Consider the following 15,625-nt stretch of genomic DNA (forward strand, 5'->3'; position numbering starts at 1 on the left):
AGGTAGGGAATGAGATAAGATAAGATAAGATAAGATTGTTTGTCCCTGTCTTCTTACTCCAATGAATGCTCTAACAACTCATTCTCAGTCAGAGGCTCCAGTCTCAAGGTTTGAACGGAGGTGAAACCTCTTGGGGACAGAAATTAAGACTGTATTGTAAATTGATGACATATTATATCTCAGTACACCTCCCCTGCTCAAAAAAGGATTTTCCATAGTGTTTCTTTTATTCCTCTTTCAAACCATCTGTCTTCTCTGGCTCAGATGTGGGTGTTGTTGTCTTCAAAGGAGTGTCCTTTGTCTTTCGGGTGTATGTTGTCTGTTGAATCATTTCCTGATCAGCTGAGTCTCCTGTATTGGGACATGCGTTTGTGGATGGGTTGTTTTGTTTCCCCAATGTATAAGTCTATTCATTCCTCACTGCACTGAACAGCAAAAACTACATTGCTATGTTTTTGCCAAGTCTTTGGTGTAAACAAGTTTCTGCCTAAGTGTATTTCTGGGTTTGAAATGAACAGGAATGCGGTGTTTCCTGAAAATTCTCCTGAGTTTCTCTGTTATGACACAGTTCTTCCTTGTTGCTCTCCTCCTCTCTGTCCTTTCTGGGATATCTTTTTGAGCCTTTGACAAAGGCCCAGTTGGGATATCCACATGAGTGTTGGTTTGATGTGTTTTTGCACCTTCTCCTTACCATCCGTCCTTGTGTGTACAGTCTGTGCCCACTGATGACCCCCAGTTTATGTGCCAGGGGGTTGTGGGATTCAATTAGAGATGATGGTCAGTGTGGGTGGGTTTTCTACATACTCCAAACCAGTCTCCACTGATGTCCTCCTGAGTGAACATCATGTTGCTTTCCAGTCCACTGCATTGATGTGTCGTGTGAAAGACTCCACCTCCTGTGTCTTGATTTTGTGGGGGTCATTCCTGCAAAACCAGCCCAACCCACAGAATTGTACAATGGGGAAACAAAACAACCCATTCACACCCATGGCTCAACACAGGAGAGCCATCTCATCAGGAAATGATTCAGCAGTCCGTCTACACCTGGCGGACAAAGGACACTCCTTTGAAGACATTTCTACCGATGTCCACCTTTTTGCCAGAGAAGAGGGTTTGAAGGAGGAATAAAGGAAGCCATCTATGTCAAACAGGAAAATCATTCTCTGAGCAGGGGAGGTGGATAGAGATATAATCTGCCATCATGTTAAAATCTTACTTTGAGAATACTGCTAGATACATAATTGTTCTAATGTGTCTTCTCTTCTGCCTCCTCTTCTCCCCTTCCTCTCATAGCTAAGGATAGGTATCCACACAGGTTCTGTGCTGGCAGGCGTGGTCGGGGTTAAGATGCCACGTTATTGCCTCTTTGGGAACAATGTGACACTGGCCAGCAAGTTTGAATCGGGAAGCCATCCGAGGTGTATCAATGTTAGTCCCACAACTTATCAGTAAGTAATGGCGCTTTAGATTACAGACAAATGTGCATGCACGCAGACATGCAGTATTGTTTTTAACCATATAGTTGTGACTATATGGACACATACAGCACACTGACACAAACCTACTGTACAAGACACAAAACAGTTGTACTCTCTGTACTGATTATAGCTGCACCCAAATATTTGATTTATTTGTTTAGTATATTTTTAGTTTTTAGTAAAAAAATTTCAAGAGCTGCAAAAAAAGACCATATTTTAAACTTTTACGTTATACATTTTAATGGCACTGTAAAAATGTGGAAATATATACCATCTCAGTTTGTGCACTTGGCAGCCCTCTCACTTACTCTGTGATGCTTCAGTTCACATTAAAGCAATGACAACGTACTGAAGACCTCAGCTGTGAGGGAGCATGTTAAATTGAGCAATAACATGACAAAGGCAGTATGCCAAATATGCAATCTGAAACTGGCCTACCTTGATGGCACAACAAGCAGGAAAGGTCACCTAAAAGCCAGAAGCACCAAGCTACTGCATTGTTGGTTGGCATAACTAGAAGCAAGCAAACTTAGCCCAATGATTTTATCCATGGCTATATGTTTGAACATTTGGTACTGATTAGTATCAAAGCTTTAAAACCTAAAAAAAATCTAGATGGTCCAACTGTTAATAATAATGGTGTAATGATGAATGGTAACTCAGTCATATGGTCTGTTCTTTTACTCAAATATCTTTCTACTTCACCTCTGATCTTTACAGTGCAGTCTGATGAATATTCCCATTCTCTCCTTAACAGATGGTTAAAAGATGACCGCTCTTTTTCATTCGTCCCTCGATCACGACTGGAGCTACCAGAGAATTTTCCCAAAGAGATCCCAGGGACATGTTACTTCCTGGAGGCAGGGACATCCCACAGCCATGCCTCACTGACCAGCTCTCGATCTGCTCCTCCGGCCTCTATGAGGAAAGTCTCCTACAGCATTGGGACCATGTTTCTAAGAGAAACAAGTTTGTAGAGCCCACACATGGACTAGGTTAATCAGACGTTCATTACATGATTGACTGCATTTGAACCCATGGAACATGCAGGAAACCAATTACACAGATCTTTGGATATGCAAATGCATTATGTAAAAACCTTCGGTCTTGTCGGACGACCTACACAGCTGAAACTTAGAAATCATCATCATCAGGTAAAACAGCTCAACATGCTCTCATCTTTCCTGCGAAAGGGAGATGTGGTTCAAAAGACATAAGGAACAGCAACTGTGCTGGTCTCACATGGACCCTTCCCCAAGGACATGTACTGATGGAATCAATTAGCAGAAAAAATATTAAACTTAATGGTCTAGCTGGGTTCCTCAGCTCCAGACCATGCATCTCGCTCTCTCCAATGGCCCTCACTTCTATGTGGTATCCTGACCTGGGCCTAGACACATTACCTGGAGAAAATCATACACATGACCAGTGTTGCACTCATGAGCAATGGGATTGCACAAATAGAACAAATCAACTTTCCATTAACAACGTGGGTGCAGAGGAATAAAACTGTAGGAACATGTGGAAGATGGCAACATTGCCACAAATGTTTGCTGTGCATCATGGTCTCTTGTACAAGAAAGACCATATACGAAGAACAATACAGCTCCCCTTCCTCCCTTTGCAGTTATCCCCATATCATGTCATGCTTTACCAAACATACTGTATGTCTAACATCTGCTGTTTGTTACATCTGAAACAACTGACTGAGGACCATTTGGCTAGGAAGGAGAGAGACGAAGGAAGGCACACACAAACTCATTTGTCTAGAAAAGGGGCAATCAAAAGATGAATGCCATAAATACTAGTGCTAAGCTGTTTTTATAGGCTTTGTCAGCTTGTAACCACAGAAAACTACAACAATGAATCAGGCCAAAATTAAGATGGATTCAATTTAAATATTTAAAGAGAAATTAAAAACATAAGGTTGCACTTCACTTATCTTTCCATTTGCTCAAGATATTTATGTGTGAGTGATATTTATGAGTCACAACCTGTGATGTTCCGAGTCAAATTCAGGCACCTCATCTCCCAATGACACTGGAGGAGTACTGTTGTCTATTTTAGTTTGAGAAGGTCATGGATGAGCAGCTGACAAGGTAAATCAAGCACTCCTCAAACAATTCAAATTCAAAAATTTCTATTTGCCTGTTCTTTGTCCAGATCCAATTATGTACACAATCTAGTACTAATAAAATAGTGCTATAGTTGTACTTTTACACAGATGTAAAGGTACTATCTTCATACTGATGTAACCAACACAATTTGCTTTCAAGTCTACTAGTCTGCTGGTAGACTGGAAACTATCAGTAGCTCAGTAATGCAGAAATTGGAAAGAACTGTAAATATCAAAAGATTATGTCTAAGAGAATCTTGTCACATCTGAACTGTTGAAGTTGAATGATATTTTAAAAACTTGACACATTTGGGTACTAATTTAAAGCAGTTTATGTCACACTACTGCCATTCTTCATTAGTGAAGTACAAATCAAATATCAAAGTTGGAAGCTGACTGAGCAAAAAAAAAAAAAAAGCACTAATTTCCATTTAGTATTACTCATCATTATTTTCATGTTGAGAGAAATAAATAGAAGTGATAGAAGTAAATGATAAGAAGTAAATAGAGATTTGTCAACATCACTTCCTAATTATAAGTCATAACTGGTGGGGCCAAAACCGTTTCTGATGATCTTGGTGCTTGGTGGTACTATCTGTCAGTGCTATGGTACATAGTATCAGAATATGGCTAATGTTATTAATAAAATAACAAAACTGTTCACAACTGCTCTTCAAAACAGTTGACAACAGTTAAGGTAAGTTTTTAGTTCATATTTATGTCGCAAAAGTATATTGCAGTTTCACTACATCTTGCCAAATGACAAACTGGTTGCAGGACCAATAAAAGATCAAATACAATGTGCCAATCTAACCCAGAGACACCATCAGTGGAGGTTTGGTTCCTGCTCTGTTGTGTAGGTGCAGTTGTTAAAGGGCAGGACCGGTGCATTTCTGAGCCCTGCCATAGTCAACAGGACTATATGCCAGCTATGCTATGTAAAACACGGATTGTAGAAAAAAATAACAATTCAGTTCAGACACAAAAACTAATTCCAATCTTGCCAAAAGCTTTTACCCACTAAAGGGAATGCTTACAAACTGAGGATAACACCAGCATAACAATGTAATGTCCCAAATTTGAGCAACGGAAGAGGGAGAATCACCTGCCAGAGACAGGATGCCAAGTGCTAAAACAGTCTGATCATAGTTTGTTATTTCCATAAACAATTCTGTCATCAGATACTCAGATGGCAGTAGCATTCGAAAGCTTAAAATTTAAAGGACAAATTTCACAGCATGTCCTGTAAACGCTCTGGTAAAGTTTGACAATGAAAATAGACACTTTTGCTAATGAAGAAAATGCAAGTATATTTTTGAGAATATTTTTTCCATCCTCCCCATAATCGTAACCAATCTTAGTGTTAACAAGAAGAACTACAGTCTATTTTTACAACTGTTTTTTGTTGCTTAGAGTATACTATGCAGTATAAAATTGACAATTGAAAGGACAACAGTAATATATATATAAAAAAAAGTCAAATACATGGCAGCATATTTTTTAGGAGTTGTAACACAAAGAAAATATGTGTATTAACTCAAAACTAGGTGCCATTGTTTAGTGGGGCAACCCTATAATCTTAAAACTAGAGAGTTTGTTAGCAGTATAAATTAATTTAAAGACAACTGGAAACTCTAAATTTAAGTAGACTGTTGTGTGCAACTATTAGAAGACAGCATAATATTGTTCACCTTGCTTTGTGAGCCAAAACTGCTCCTGAGACATAAAAGTCTATAACATCCATGTTTTTGTGATATTATAAAGAACCAGAACCTGCAGCATTTACCTGGACATCAGTGATATATGCATCCTCATTATATGACATTGTCTGCCAAAGAAAAGGACAGCAACTAACTTCTAGTGTAACGTGTAGTTTTATAAATATTTGAGGGGCCATTTTACTGAAAGGGACATCAGTTTTCAGAGTAAGAAGTTCTAGCTCTATTTTAGTACATAGACTTTTAAGAGAGTTGTCTGCCACTGCAATCAGTCCATTATTGCAGATAATCCACAAAATGTTTTATTTATACATTTTCTGGTAGATTAAAATTATATTTAGTGAATTACAAAATAGAGTACAGTTTGGCTATAATATTGTATTAATAAGTGGAAAATCACCTCTAAAGTAGGTGAACCATTTTCAAGTGTAACTAACATTTCTGTTATTGAGCCAGCAGTAAGATTTTTTCTCACAGCTGCAAAAATGCACCCTGTCATCCTGGAGATAACCACATACATTCATTAATATTTCCTTGATACATCTATTGTAGCATAAGTGTAATTTAGGTTTACACTTTACTTCAGGAGTGCCATTGTGAATCTTAGAGGTACTGCAGCAGGTACTGGTTCTCTACAGTGTTGTTGTCAGTCATAGACCCTGCAGTGCATACTGTAGGTGATACACAGGCATTTATCATGGTTACAGGCAATACAGCTGAGCTATGCTGTATATGTAGTGTCAAATAATGACCAGGAGTAAATGTTGTCATGAGTCGGAGTTCAGTTTGGAAGAGGTCCAGTGTCCAGTGAGATAAAACTTCCATACCTCCAGCAGCTGTTGTCCCTGTGCCTGCCTGTGTGAGTTTGTCTATGTCACACAATACCAGTTTGGAAATGTGATTTGTTATTAAAAGCCAACTGTATCTGTAATAAATCTGTCTAATTTAGATCAATTTATTATTATTATTTATGAAAATTGTAATAAAATTAAATGGCAGCCTTTTTCCACTATAACTCACAAAATAATTTTCTGTGTTTTGTTGTCTTTTTTTCAGTTTCAGTCAGATGCTTTATGTCAGTGTTTGTGCCATCTAAAGGCAGGCTAGTATCCCTAACAAGACAGTGTCCCACAAAACCACACCCTCCAGTAATGTCTATTTTTTCAAGAATCAAGATTTTTTTTTTCATTCCACAGCTTATTTTTAAATGCTGATGCTTTCATGAACAATTTTCTGAATTAGCATGTCATTTTCTTATTGAAAGTAAGATATGTTGTATTTTTTTCCATGTTATAAACAATCCTGTTGCCAAATTCAACTCTATCCCCAGACAATTACAGTACAATCCACCTAAACTGATAGGATAATTGTCCCTATTTGTTTGCAACAATAGCCTAATTTTAACAGCAGAAACAAACATGGTTGATACTTGTAATGAATGTCCAGGGTCCACAAAAAAAAAAAAAAATAAATAAATAAATATCCAGCTCCCCTACTAGATTAGATTAGATAATAGTAGCTGCCATATCCATTGTTCACCAACTTAATTTATACCTAAAATATATGAGACAATTTGTCATTTCACAGGCGACCCAGGTTTTACTTTGTGAACCAGTGGATGATTGTTCACGTGAAAATTCTGTGTCATGTTGTCAACATAGAGAGCTGACCCTGGGCATGAACCCTGTTTGACCCTGTTGTTGGAATCAGGTGAGTATTGTACATGCAAGGGGCTTGATGACAGCTGTTGTTTTCCAACTGACATTAAGGGCACATCTTCTGTCTTATATGATGTAAATAAAAAAAACACCAAGTATCTTTAATAAGGAAGAAAGCCTGTGGCTGTTTTCACTGCATGTGTGAAAGACTGACGTGAGTCAGTATGTGTGCATTTGATTCGATGATTTGTGATTTTTACTTCTTTACATGACACTGTTAGCCTGACGAGCCAGACCCACATTAAATGTAGGGTCTGGGCAATCTCCATAGACAGGGCTCAACCGGAGGGGTGGGATAAACTCCCTCTCCACGCAATAGGATAGCGCTACAACCAATCAGAGCAACGAAGAAGGTGATGTAGTCAGAGCGACGGAAAAGAGAGTTCCTTGCATGTGTTGTGGAAAAAACTTATCCTAATAGATATTAAATAGTTCTTGTTGCATCCTGTTTTTTTTTTTTTTTTTATGAGTTCGCCTACAGGTTGAGTTTCTCCTGCATTAATCATTTTTAAGCTGTGGATCAAACTTTTGCCGTATCCGGTTGGCAAAACTCCAAATACATCCTTCTTTTGTAAGAACGACCTCAGTGCAGTTTCTTGTTCTTTTCTCAGAGAAAAGCTTAACTTCAAGTCTTTCAGAGTGGCGGCCAAAGCCGATTCGAAAGGAAGTTGTTCACTAGCAGCAGCCATCGCTCTGGTAGTTCTAGCAGGATGGGGAATTCACGCGTAATTCACGGAACTTATGGTCGCAGGTCAGTCGTCATCATGTTAAGCCCGCCCACCGACTCGTGATTGGCCTGGTCCATCTTGGATTTTTCGAAATCTCAAGTCAACGGAGAGTAACTAGAATGCCGATGAAGCAGATGTAATTTGCTGCCGCTAGGGGCACGTCTAGATTCTAGGCTATGACACTGTAGCATATCAATTTGAAATTCATGTATTTGTTGTGTGTAGATCACATATTGTAATATGGTTGAAACACCGGGGGTGCATTTCTGACGTTTAAGGAATAATCCGTCCAGAGAGTAGTTGTTGATGGAAGAGGATGAATCATGATATCATAGTGTGTTAGATCATTCACTAATCATTGTCTCACTTCATCTTCTTGTGTCTGCCTTTTAAGCGCTATTTCTACTTTAGTGAGTTGTAGGTTAGGACATTGTCTGCTGCCCACTGGTATCATTGATGATTTCTGATCTTTCTCAGTAAACTCAACTCTCTACGTAAACATGTTTCTTGTGCAACTAGCAGTCTCAGATTTGAATTTATTTGCTATTGTTTTTTGCTACAGGAATAGACTTGAATTTAGTTTCTGAGACAGAAATAAAGGGTAACCTTCCAATAACATACACACTTTTAACCCCTCTTTAAACAGGCTAGGTGGACTAAGATACCATTTATTAGCCACTTATAACACAGTCTTTACATCTTCCCCAAAAACTTTCACCTTCATTTACAACTCGAATCTTCAGAGTTCATGGTCAATTAGAGACCCACATATTGCAGAAAAATAAGATAACACCCAGGTCAATCTGATCTCTCCACTAGTCATTTAGAACTGAAGAAGCAACATGGGTGAGTGGTAAAACAAGTCCACTTGCCCTTGTTTTAGCCTGGTTTTAGCTATACCATGACCTGGATGACTGAGGATATTCAGAGGCTTAATCTGAACAATATCCTCTAACTGCAAGTCACTATGGGGTCAGTAAAAGACCTCAGTCACATGAGTATCAGGTGTGCACCACCCACAGATTTTCCAAATAAAAACCTTAACTCCCTGCTAGTCATTTAGAACTAATTGACTATGGCTCTCAGGATCATTGAGCCTCTAGCCAAACAAGTGATCAAAGGCCTTTTGCACAACAGACATTACCAGTAGTGAAGTTGTTCTGATTCTATTTCCCCATTAATTAATGTAAAAGAGAGAACCTGAAACTGAAGCAGCCAAAGGGACTAAAACCATAAATATTTCTGTGTCTGTGGTATTTATACTATGTGTCTGACGGTCTCCGGTGTTCAAGGAGCATATTGGCAGAAGCGATACATTCAATAATAAGGTGACATCTGGACATCTTGGAAATTTCATTGCTCAGCACTTTCACCCATTTCTTTGAAAGATGATTTTACTGACTTGATTTTTTTATTACTCGCTTGGTAGAGCCAGCCAACCAATCTGACTGTTCAAGGATGCTTTCAAACTGTTCCAGTAATTTTCAGCCTGCATGCAATATGCAAAATGAAATTGACTGCCATGTAAACTACAGGCTACGCCCCCCCATACATCCTCTCTTTCTTACCCTACTCTCATACCCTCCTTATATGCAAATGCTGTACATCATTACACAAATTGGCTCCAGGAGGTTTGAATATATCACATGGACTTTATCTTCACTGAAAACACACACACACACGTGCACACACACACAAGGTATGAGCGAGTGAACCCAGGGTGCGTAACTGACACACTGTGCCTGCCATATTAGGTAAATGAGGAAGGGCTGAGTTATAGGGGTGCCGGCAGTACTAACAGTTCAACATGGAGTTATGGTGCTGGTGTGAGGGTGTGTGTACTTTGCATTTGAATGAATTATATTTTCATTATTCATAGATGCATCTGTTCTGATGTCAAGAGCATACATTGTGCTTTGGTATGTTTTCCTTTAAGGATGACGTGTGAAAGCATGGCCCAGAATTTACCAGTGACTTCCAAGCTTTCCTTTTAAAGCTGTGATTCGGGACTTTTATTTTTTAGATTTATGCACAGTTGCCAGGGTGGGGATTGGAAACTCAAGATTAGGCAGCTGTAGGAAGACATTGTAGAGCAGGGGTGTCAAACTCAAATACACAGTGGACCAAATTTAAAAACTGGGACAAAGTTGTGGGCCAGACTCGATATTTATTGAAATACAACAATTCAGCAATTCAACTATTAACAGTCCTTGCCTTGTAGTAGCGGCAAGTTTTATTACAGCCACATTGGCTCAGCACAGTCCTTTACATTCATGAACAGATAATCTGCCTTCACCTGAAAGCTCCTGTTTTCTATCTTTCGTTTGGCCATTTTTTGGGGATGTGTGGATTCAATTTGCCCGAGATGACTGGTAGCATGAAGTTGCTACTGAATTTCAACAGAAGGTGTTTGCGGGTCTTGATTGATGCGCCAACAAACTAGCAAAGCATTCTGGGATCTGCAGTATCACAGCGGTGCGTGCGATATATACTGGTGGGCCAGCTCTAATAGACATTTGAAATTATCTCGCGGGCCAAATATAATTACAACACGGGCCAGATTTGGCCCGTGGGCCAAGAGTTTGACATATATGTTGTAGAGTGCATATTTCAGTTGGTATGGGTCAATTATCCACTTCGGATAACAAGAGGCCAAAATTCTGGGAGTGGATTTTGATTCTTGTCAGTTTTATGTCCCTCACCTTACTTTTACAGACCTATACATGCAACCATTACCCCCAGACTCGGCTAATTGGGCACTTTGGTATCAGTAAGGGAAACATTCACAGCCTTAAGCTTTTCACTTGCTCCAGCAAAAGAGTCATACAGTATCTCAAACTTTTGCTGACCTTCACTAATGGAGAACAGATTGAAGTGATTTAAGAATGTATGGCATCATCTTAAATTTGCGTCCTTTTATAGTTGTTGCATGTGTCATCTTGGTTTAATGTAAGTAAATTTAAGTGACACACATGATTATTTGATAAAAAGAGGTGCTACTCTCTCTTAAGGCCCAAAGAAAAATATATTCAGAAGCAGAAACTCCTGAAGTCTTCTGACCTTCATCAAGTTAATTTTTATCTGTTGGCTGTAAAGATGTAGGTGAAGATTTATGAAGAAAGGACTGACTTTGATCTTCCTTGCGTTTCTTGTTAGCTAATAAACTATCAGACCCTCTGGCTGACAGTGTGTGTCCACTCACATCCACTAGCACGCTGCCCTGCCACCAAGTGTGTTTTTCTCTTGTGTATTTTGTAACCAAAGTGGCATGGTCCTCAATCACTGTTGCCCTCTGACTTGTTTTCTTCTTTCATCTGTTTTCCTCCCTCCATCTCTCTCTAAGCCATCACTTACTATGGTTTTCTCTCTGGCGCCTTTAGCTTTTACATATCTCTCCCTCCTTCGCTTTCCTCCAACTTGCCTATAAATCTCTCAGTTGTTGCTGTCTCTTCATAATTTCTTACACCTTCATTTGAATGCCTGTTAGACATCCAGACAACAACAATTTCACTGATTAATTATTATTTATTATTCTTATTTATTTTTTTAGCTCCAAAGCCCAGATATAAGCCCTGCTTTTATGAAACAGGTTATTTAACTAGCTCTACAGTTACCTATAAGAGGACACTGAATGTAAACAGTATGACGTAGAAGAATCTGTGAATAAATCTAAAATATATAAATTTCACCCAGAGGCAATGAGTAAAAGAGATGAACGGAAGACAACTTTATACCCTGCCTCCCTCTGATATTTTCCACCGGGGTCAACAGAGTGGAAAAGAGATGAGCACGAATAGGGATTAGTGGTGATCCATGCAAATTAAAAGATCCTAGAGCCAACTTTGCAAGGCCGTGTGAGTTGGATGCCCTTTGCGTCAGCCTGCATGTTTTTGTGCATGCTTGTGTCTATTTACATGTGTCTGTCTGTGAGAGCTTGCGAGCACCCCCCTTGCATCCACCTCGCATGATTATGTGCCTTTTTACTCAGCTGTATGCATTTGTGTGTATTAACAGAGATTTGGTTCGCACTAATCTTCCCAAGAGAAGAAAAGTAATGCGTATTTTTTCCATGGAACATAAATGTATATTTTAAGTGTGGTCACCCATATGAAATGCTGGTTAATCTCATGTTTCTCTGTGAGAGCTTTTTTTTTAACCAATAAGATTATTATAAAAACAGAGCATGAGTGCCTGTCATAATCTGACTTTACACACAGAAATCAGGCATATATTGTGAATAGTTTGCATCACTTTTCATAAGATACAGGACAATCATGTGTGAAGTGATTTGTTCGTACAAAAACAACAGAATTTCTCTGTGATTAAGAACTGACAGAATTAAATTGCAATACAGAGTAGTCTTTATTTCTAACTTGCTCATGAAAATTTTGCATGTTCAGTATGTGTTTATACATGAATGTGACTGAGGTCATTACATTACAAGGGAACAACTCACCTGGCAAATGAGGAATTAAAGTTTTTGTTATCATTTAGAAGAATGGCTTTTTAAACACGGCACAAATCAATATTTATTATTATATGTGCTACAAGAGGAAAAAGCTTACTTCCAGTCCAGTCCTGTTCTCTACAATGTTTTAGCCTCTTTCTGACCTCAGAGATTCCAAAAGAATTTTTTTTTTTTTCAGTCAGGTTTCTGCAAAGACTTAGCTAGAGAGATTTAGCTGGAGATACTGTAGAGGTCATAATTCACCATAATCAGCGCTTTAGTGTGTGTTCTACCCACACCATATGGCTTTCTGTGCTTTAAGGTATAAACTAGTAGCATTGTGAAAATACACAAACCTTCCTTGACCTCTATATTTCTGAAGAGTAGTTTTGAAGTTCAGTGTGGTAGCTCTGGACGTCTTGCTTGTGCCTGACTCCTCCTGACTAATTCAAAAATTGGCTAAAAGATGGTGAATTTGTACCAGGTTTTAAATGTGTTAATTTCTGCTGTAAATGTGTGCATTCTAACCTTTGGAGCCAGACTCACATAAGGACTCTATCTAATAGGATACTTTAATTGTGCATGTGTGAGGCTTTGAAGTCAGTCCATGGCTGGACCAAGAACCTAGCAGGACACGGACACACAGCTGATAAAACAAACTGTACATAACTCTCTGTGTAAGTGTGTGTTGTGATGAGTGTGATTTAAGGATATGCTCTCCGTACTACTTCCTGGAACATTGTATAACCTCATTACCATGCTCTCATTAGATACTCATTTAGACCAATCGGATTTCTCAGTAATCTAATCATTCCACATAAATTATGAGAGAAATCCATTACTACTGCCAACCTCCAGCTCATTAAACCAAGGACATACCACCTGCCGTGTGTTAGTGTCCCTGTTTATTTTTGGGGACATACATGCACTGCTCAAGAGAGGATGTTTTTGACAATCCCTACATCTTCAGTTAGCTGGATTTGAATTAAAATTTGGGCAAAGTGACAGACAATGATACTGAAGTATGTGTAAGCAAGTATGCAACCATGTGATAATAATACATAATACATAACTAGCTTCTGTCCAGTAAGACAACATGGTCATCATGACCTGATTCAAACTCACACAAGTCAAGTTCAAGCTGTGCTGGGAGTTGCTTTAACTTGGCTCTGATTGCTATGACTTAGAGAGTCTGTGTGATCTCATTGCAGTTCAGTCCATTGTATAGATTTGCCCATGATGACAAGCAGCCAAGATTATATGTATATTAGTTTCCTAATTGACCATCACAATAAAAGAGAGCTATTTAAAAGACAAGACACCTCACATTTCAAACGAGATGCATTTTTACTCTTCGTGTTGTATTGAGGTATTATATAAAGTTTCTCCAGAGTCTGAGAGTAAGTGATTTTTATTTTTACAAGTCAGCTTATAACATAGAGTGCTCATTTTCAGCCTAAGCGGGCAGCTGATTTCAGTAAAAATGCTTTACAGTACAAACCTACTTCTTATTGATTTTCTGCTTCATGTAGCCGTATGTAGTGTAAAAAGAATCTTTTCTCAGTGTGCCAGAATGACACATCTCTTTAAACATTCCCCTGGCCTGTTTGACATCTGACCTTCTGAACTTGTTCTATTCATCTTCTCTTGCTCAGCTGCAACAACAATCCAGCAACAGTGTTTAGAGTGGGAGAATGAGCGCATGTCTCATGTGTACGTGCATATGACCACATGTTACGAAGAAACAGATGGGAATTTATGGATGATGTGATCATTTCAATCTTTTGCAGTCAGAATAGCGGAGGACAAGGTATGTCTGTTGGTTTGAAGGCTCCTACATTTAGGTTCTCTAAATTGGCAAAAGCAGCCGGCTTGCAAAGATAATTTGCTTGCTATCTTCATATGATACACTTAATTCAATTCAGTTTTATTTATATAGCGTCAATAACAATACAAATTGTCTCAAGACGCTTTACAAAATCCAGTCTAAAACCCAACGATGGCAAGGAAACACGCCCTTTTAACAAGATACAATATGACTAAAGTACAAGTTTCAACTTCTATCTATGTGGGTAGTAAGACACCATTGGGTTATGGAGCTGTGTTAGAATTATAAAATGGACAAGTTTTTTATGTTTTTTTAATTATGGTAATCTGACAGATCACCTTGTTGTTTCTTTTTTCTATCAACCACAAATATTCGGACACTGCACAGTCTGTGTACAGTCTGCATGCATAGAGGCAGCTGAGTATAAGCTGCTCTGCCAGTGGCCATAGCAAAAGGCCTGACTAGCGAAAATGAATGGAAAATGCCTTGTTCAAGGGCAGCATGGTTATGTCCTGCAAAGATATAAAGCCTGTGTATATTTGTCTGACACCTTCATTTACATAAAATTGCCCCAGTGTACAGTGTCACTGTCAGAAGCTCCTACTGTCTTTTTTTTTTTTTTTTGCTGCGGATTTGGCTGTGGAGGACACGGCATCCCATTGATTTGTAAAAAAAAAAAAATAAAACAATAAAAAGATCATTTTTGAGGCAGCTCGGCAATGCTAGTACAGCAATGTAGTACATGTGCTATTTGTTTCTTCAATCATTGTCAGAAGAAAAGTGGAATTTGAAAATGTATAGATCCCAAATTAAATACAGTGAAGTGCATTTTTGCACTATTCTGGCAGTTTATGTGAACACTTTGGTTGTCGTTACAGACTTAATAACTGTATTTTCGGGTTTTAACAGCCAATGTTGTTTGATGCTACCATTCACAGAATTCTGTTTTGCAATGAAATGGAAGCTGTTACCTGATGACAGTTCTGCAGTCATAATCTTTTTTATGATATCTTTTTGGCAAATTACATTACTACTAACTTAATCCAGTATTTTTTTTTCCTGATAATGGCACTCGAATCAGACACCTATTTCTATAGTTGTACTTGGTCTCTAAGGCCACATATTACAAAATGTTTTGAGGAAAAGATTTTACACATTGATGCTGTTGTCACTATATAATACTTCACCATTTAAACCACCATTTTGTGCAAATGCTATTTGTGTACAAACACACACAAATATGTTCTCAACTTCTGAATGCGTTGTGTGTGCGAGAATGTGAGCTGGTGTGGATGCGCATTCAAACGCTTGTGGGTGCATGAGATGTCCATGCCCTTTGTCTCCTACCCTAGGGTGAGGTTTATTTTGGGATGCATGATGGTTTGCTCCCACAGGACACCCGTGCTGTCAAAACAAGTCATGTGTATATATGTCTGTAAATTGAACTGTGGCATGTGTGTGGCGGCTGTTTTATTCGTATTTGTATTTGTTATGCATCTGTGTGTTAATGCTTACACCGCATGTACAGTATCTGGAATGTGGATGGATTGCTTTGTTTGTGTGTCCAGATTTTATAACACGTAGAGAAACGA

At 38.6% G+C, this 15,625-nt stretch overlaps 1 protein-coding gene across 1 annotated transcript in view; it reads left to right on the forward strand.

Annotated features, from left to right (window-relative positions):
• Window positions 1-3,791, forward strand: part of gucy1a2 (guanylate cyclase 1, soluble, alpha 2) — a gene marked incomplete at its 5' end in the record, with an annotated part of 42,615 nt that extends 38,824 nt beyond the window's left edge. Inside the window, 2 exons of the mRNA XM_084559218.1 lie at window positions 1,294-1,448; window positions 2,236-3,791. Of these exons, the coding sequence (XP_084415344.1) occupies window positions 1,294-1,448; window positions 2,236-2,455 (375 nt within the window). The 3' untranslated portion in view covers window positions 2,456-3,791. The remainder of the gene's footprint in view (window positions 1-1,293; window positions 1,449-2,235) is intronic.
• Between the last annotated feature and the right edge of the window lie 11,834 nt (window positions 3,792-15,625).

The sequence above is a fragment of the Chelon labrosus genome (assembly GCF_963514085.1).
Source record: "Chelon labrosus genome assembly, chromosome: 13".
Classification (NCBI taxonomy): Eukaryota; Metazoa; Chordata; class Actinopteri; order Mugiliformes; family Mugilidae; genus Chelon; species Chelon labrosus.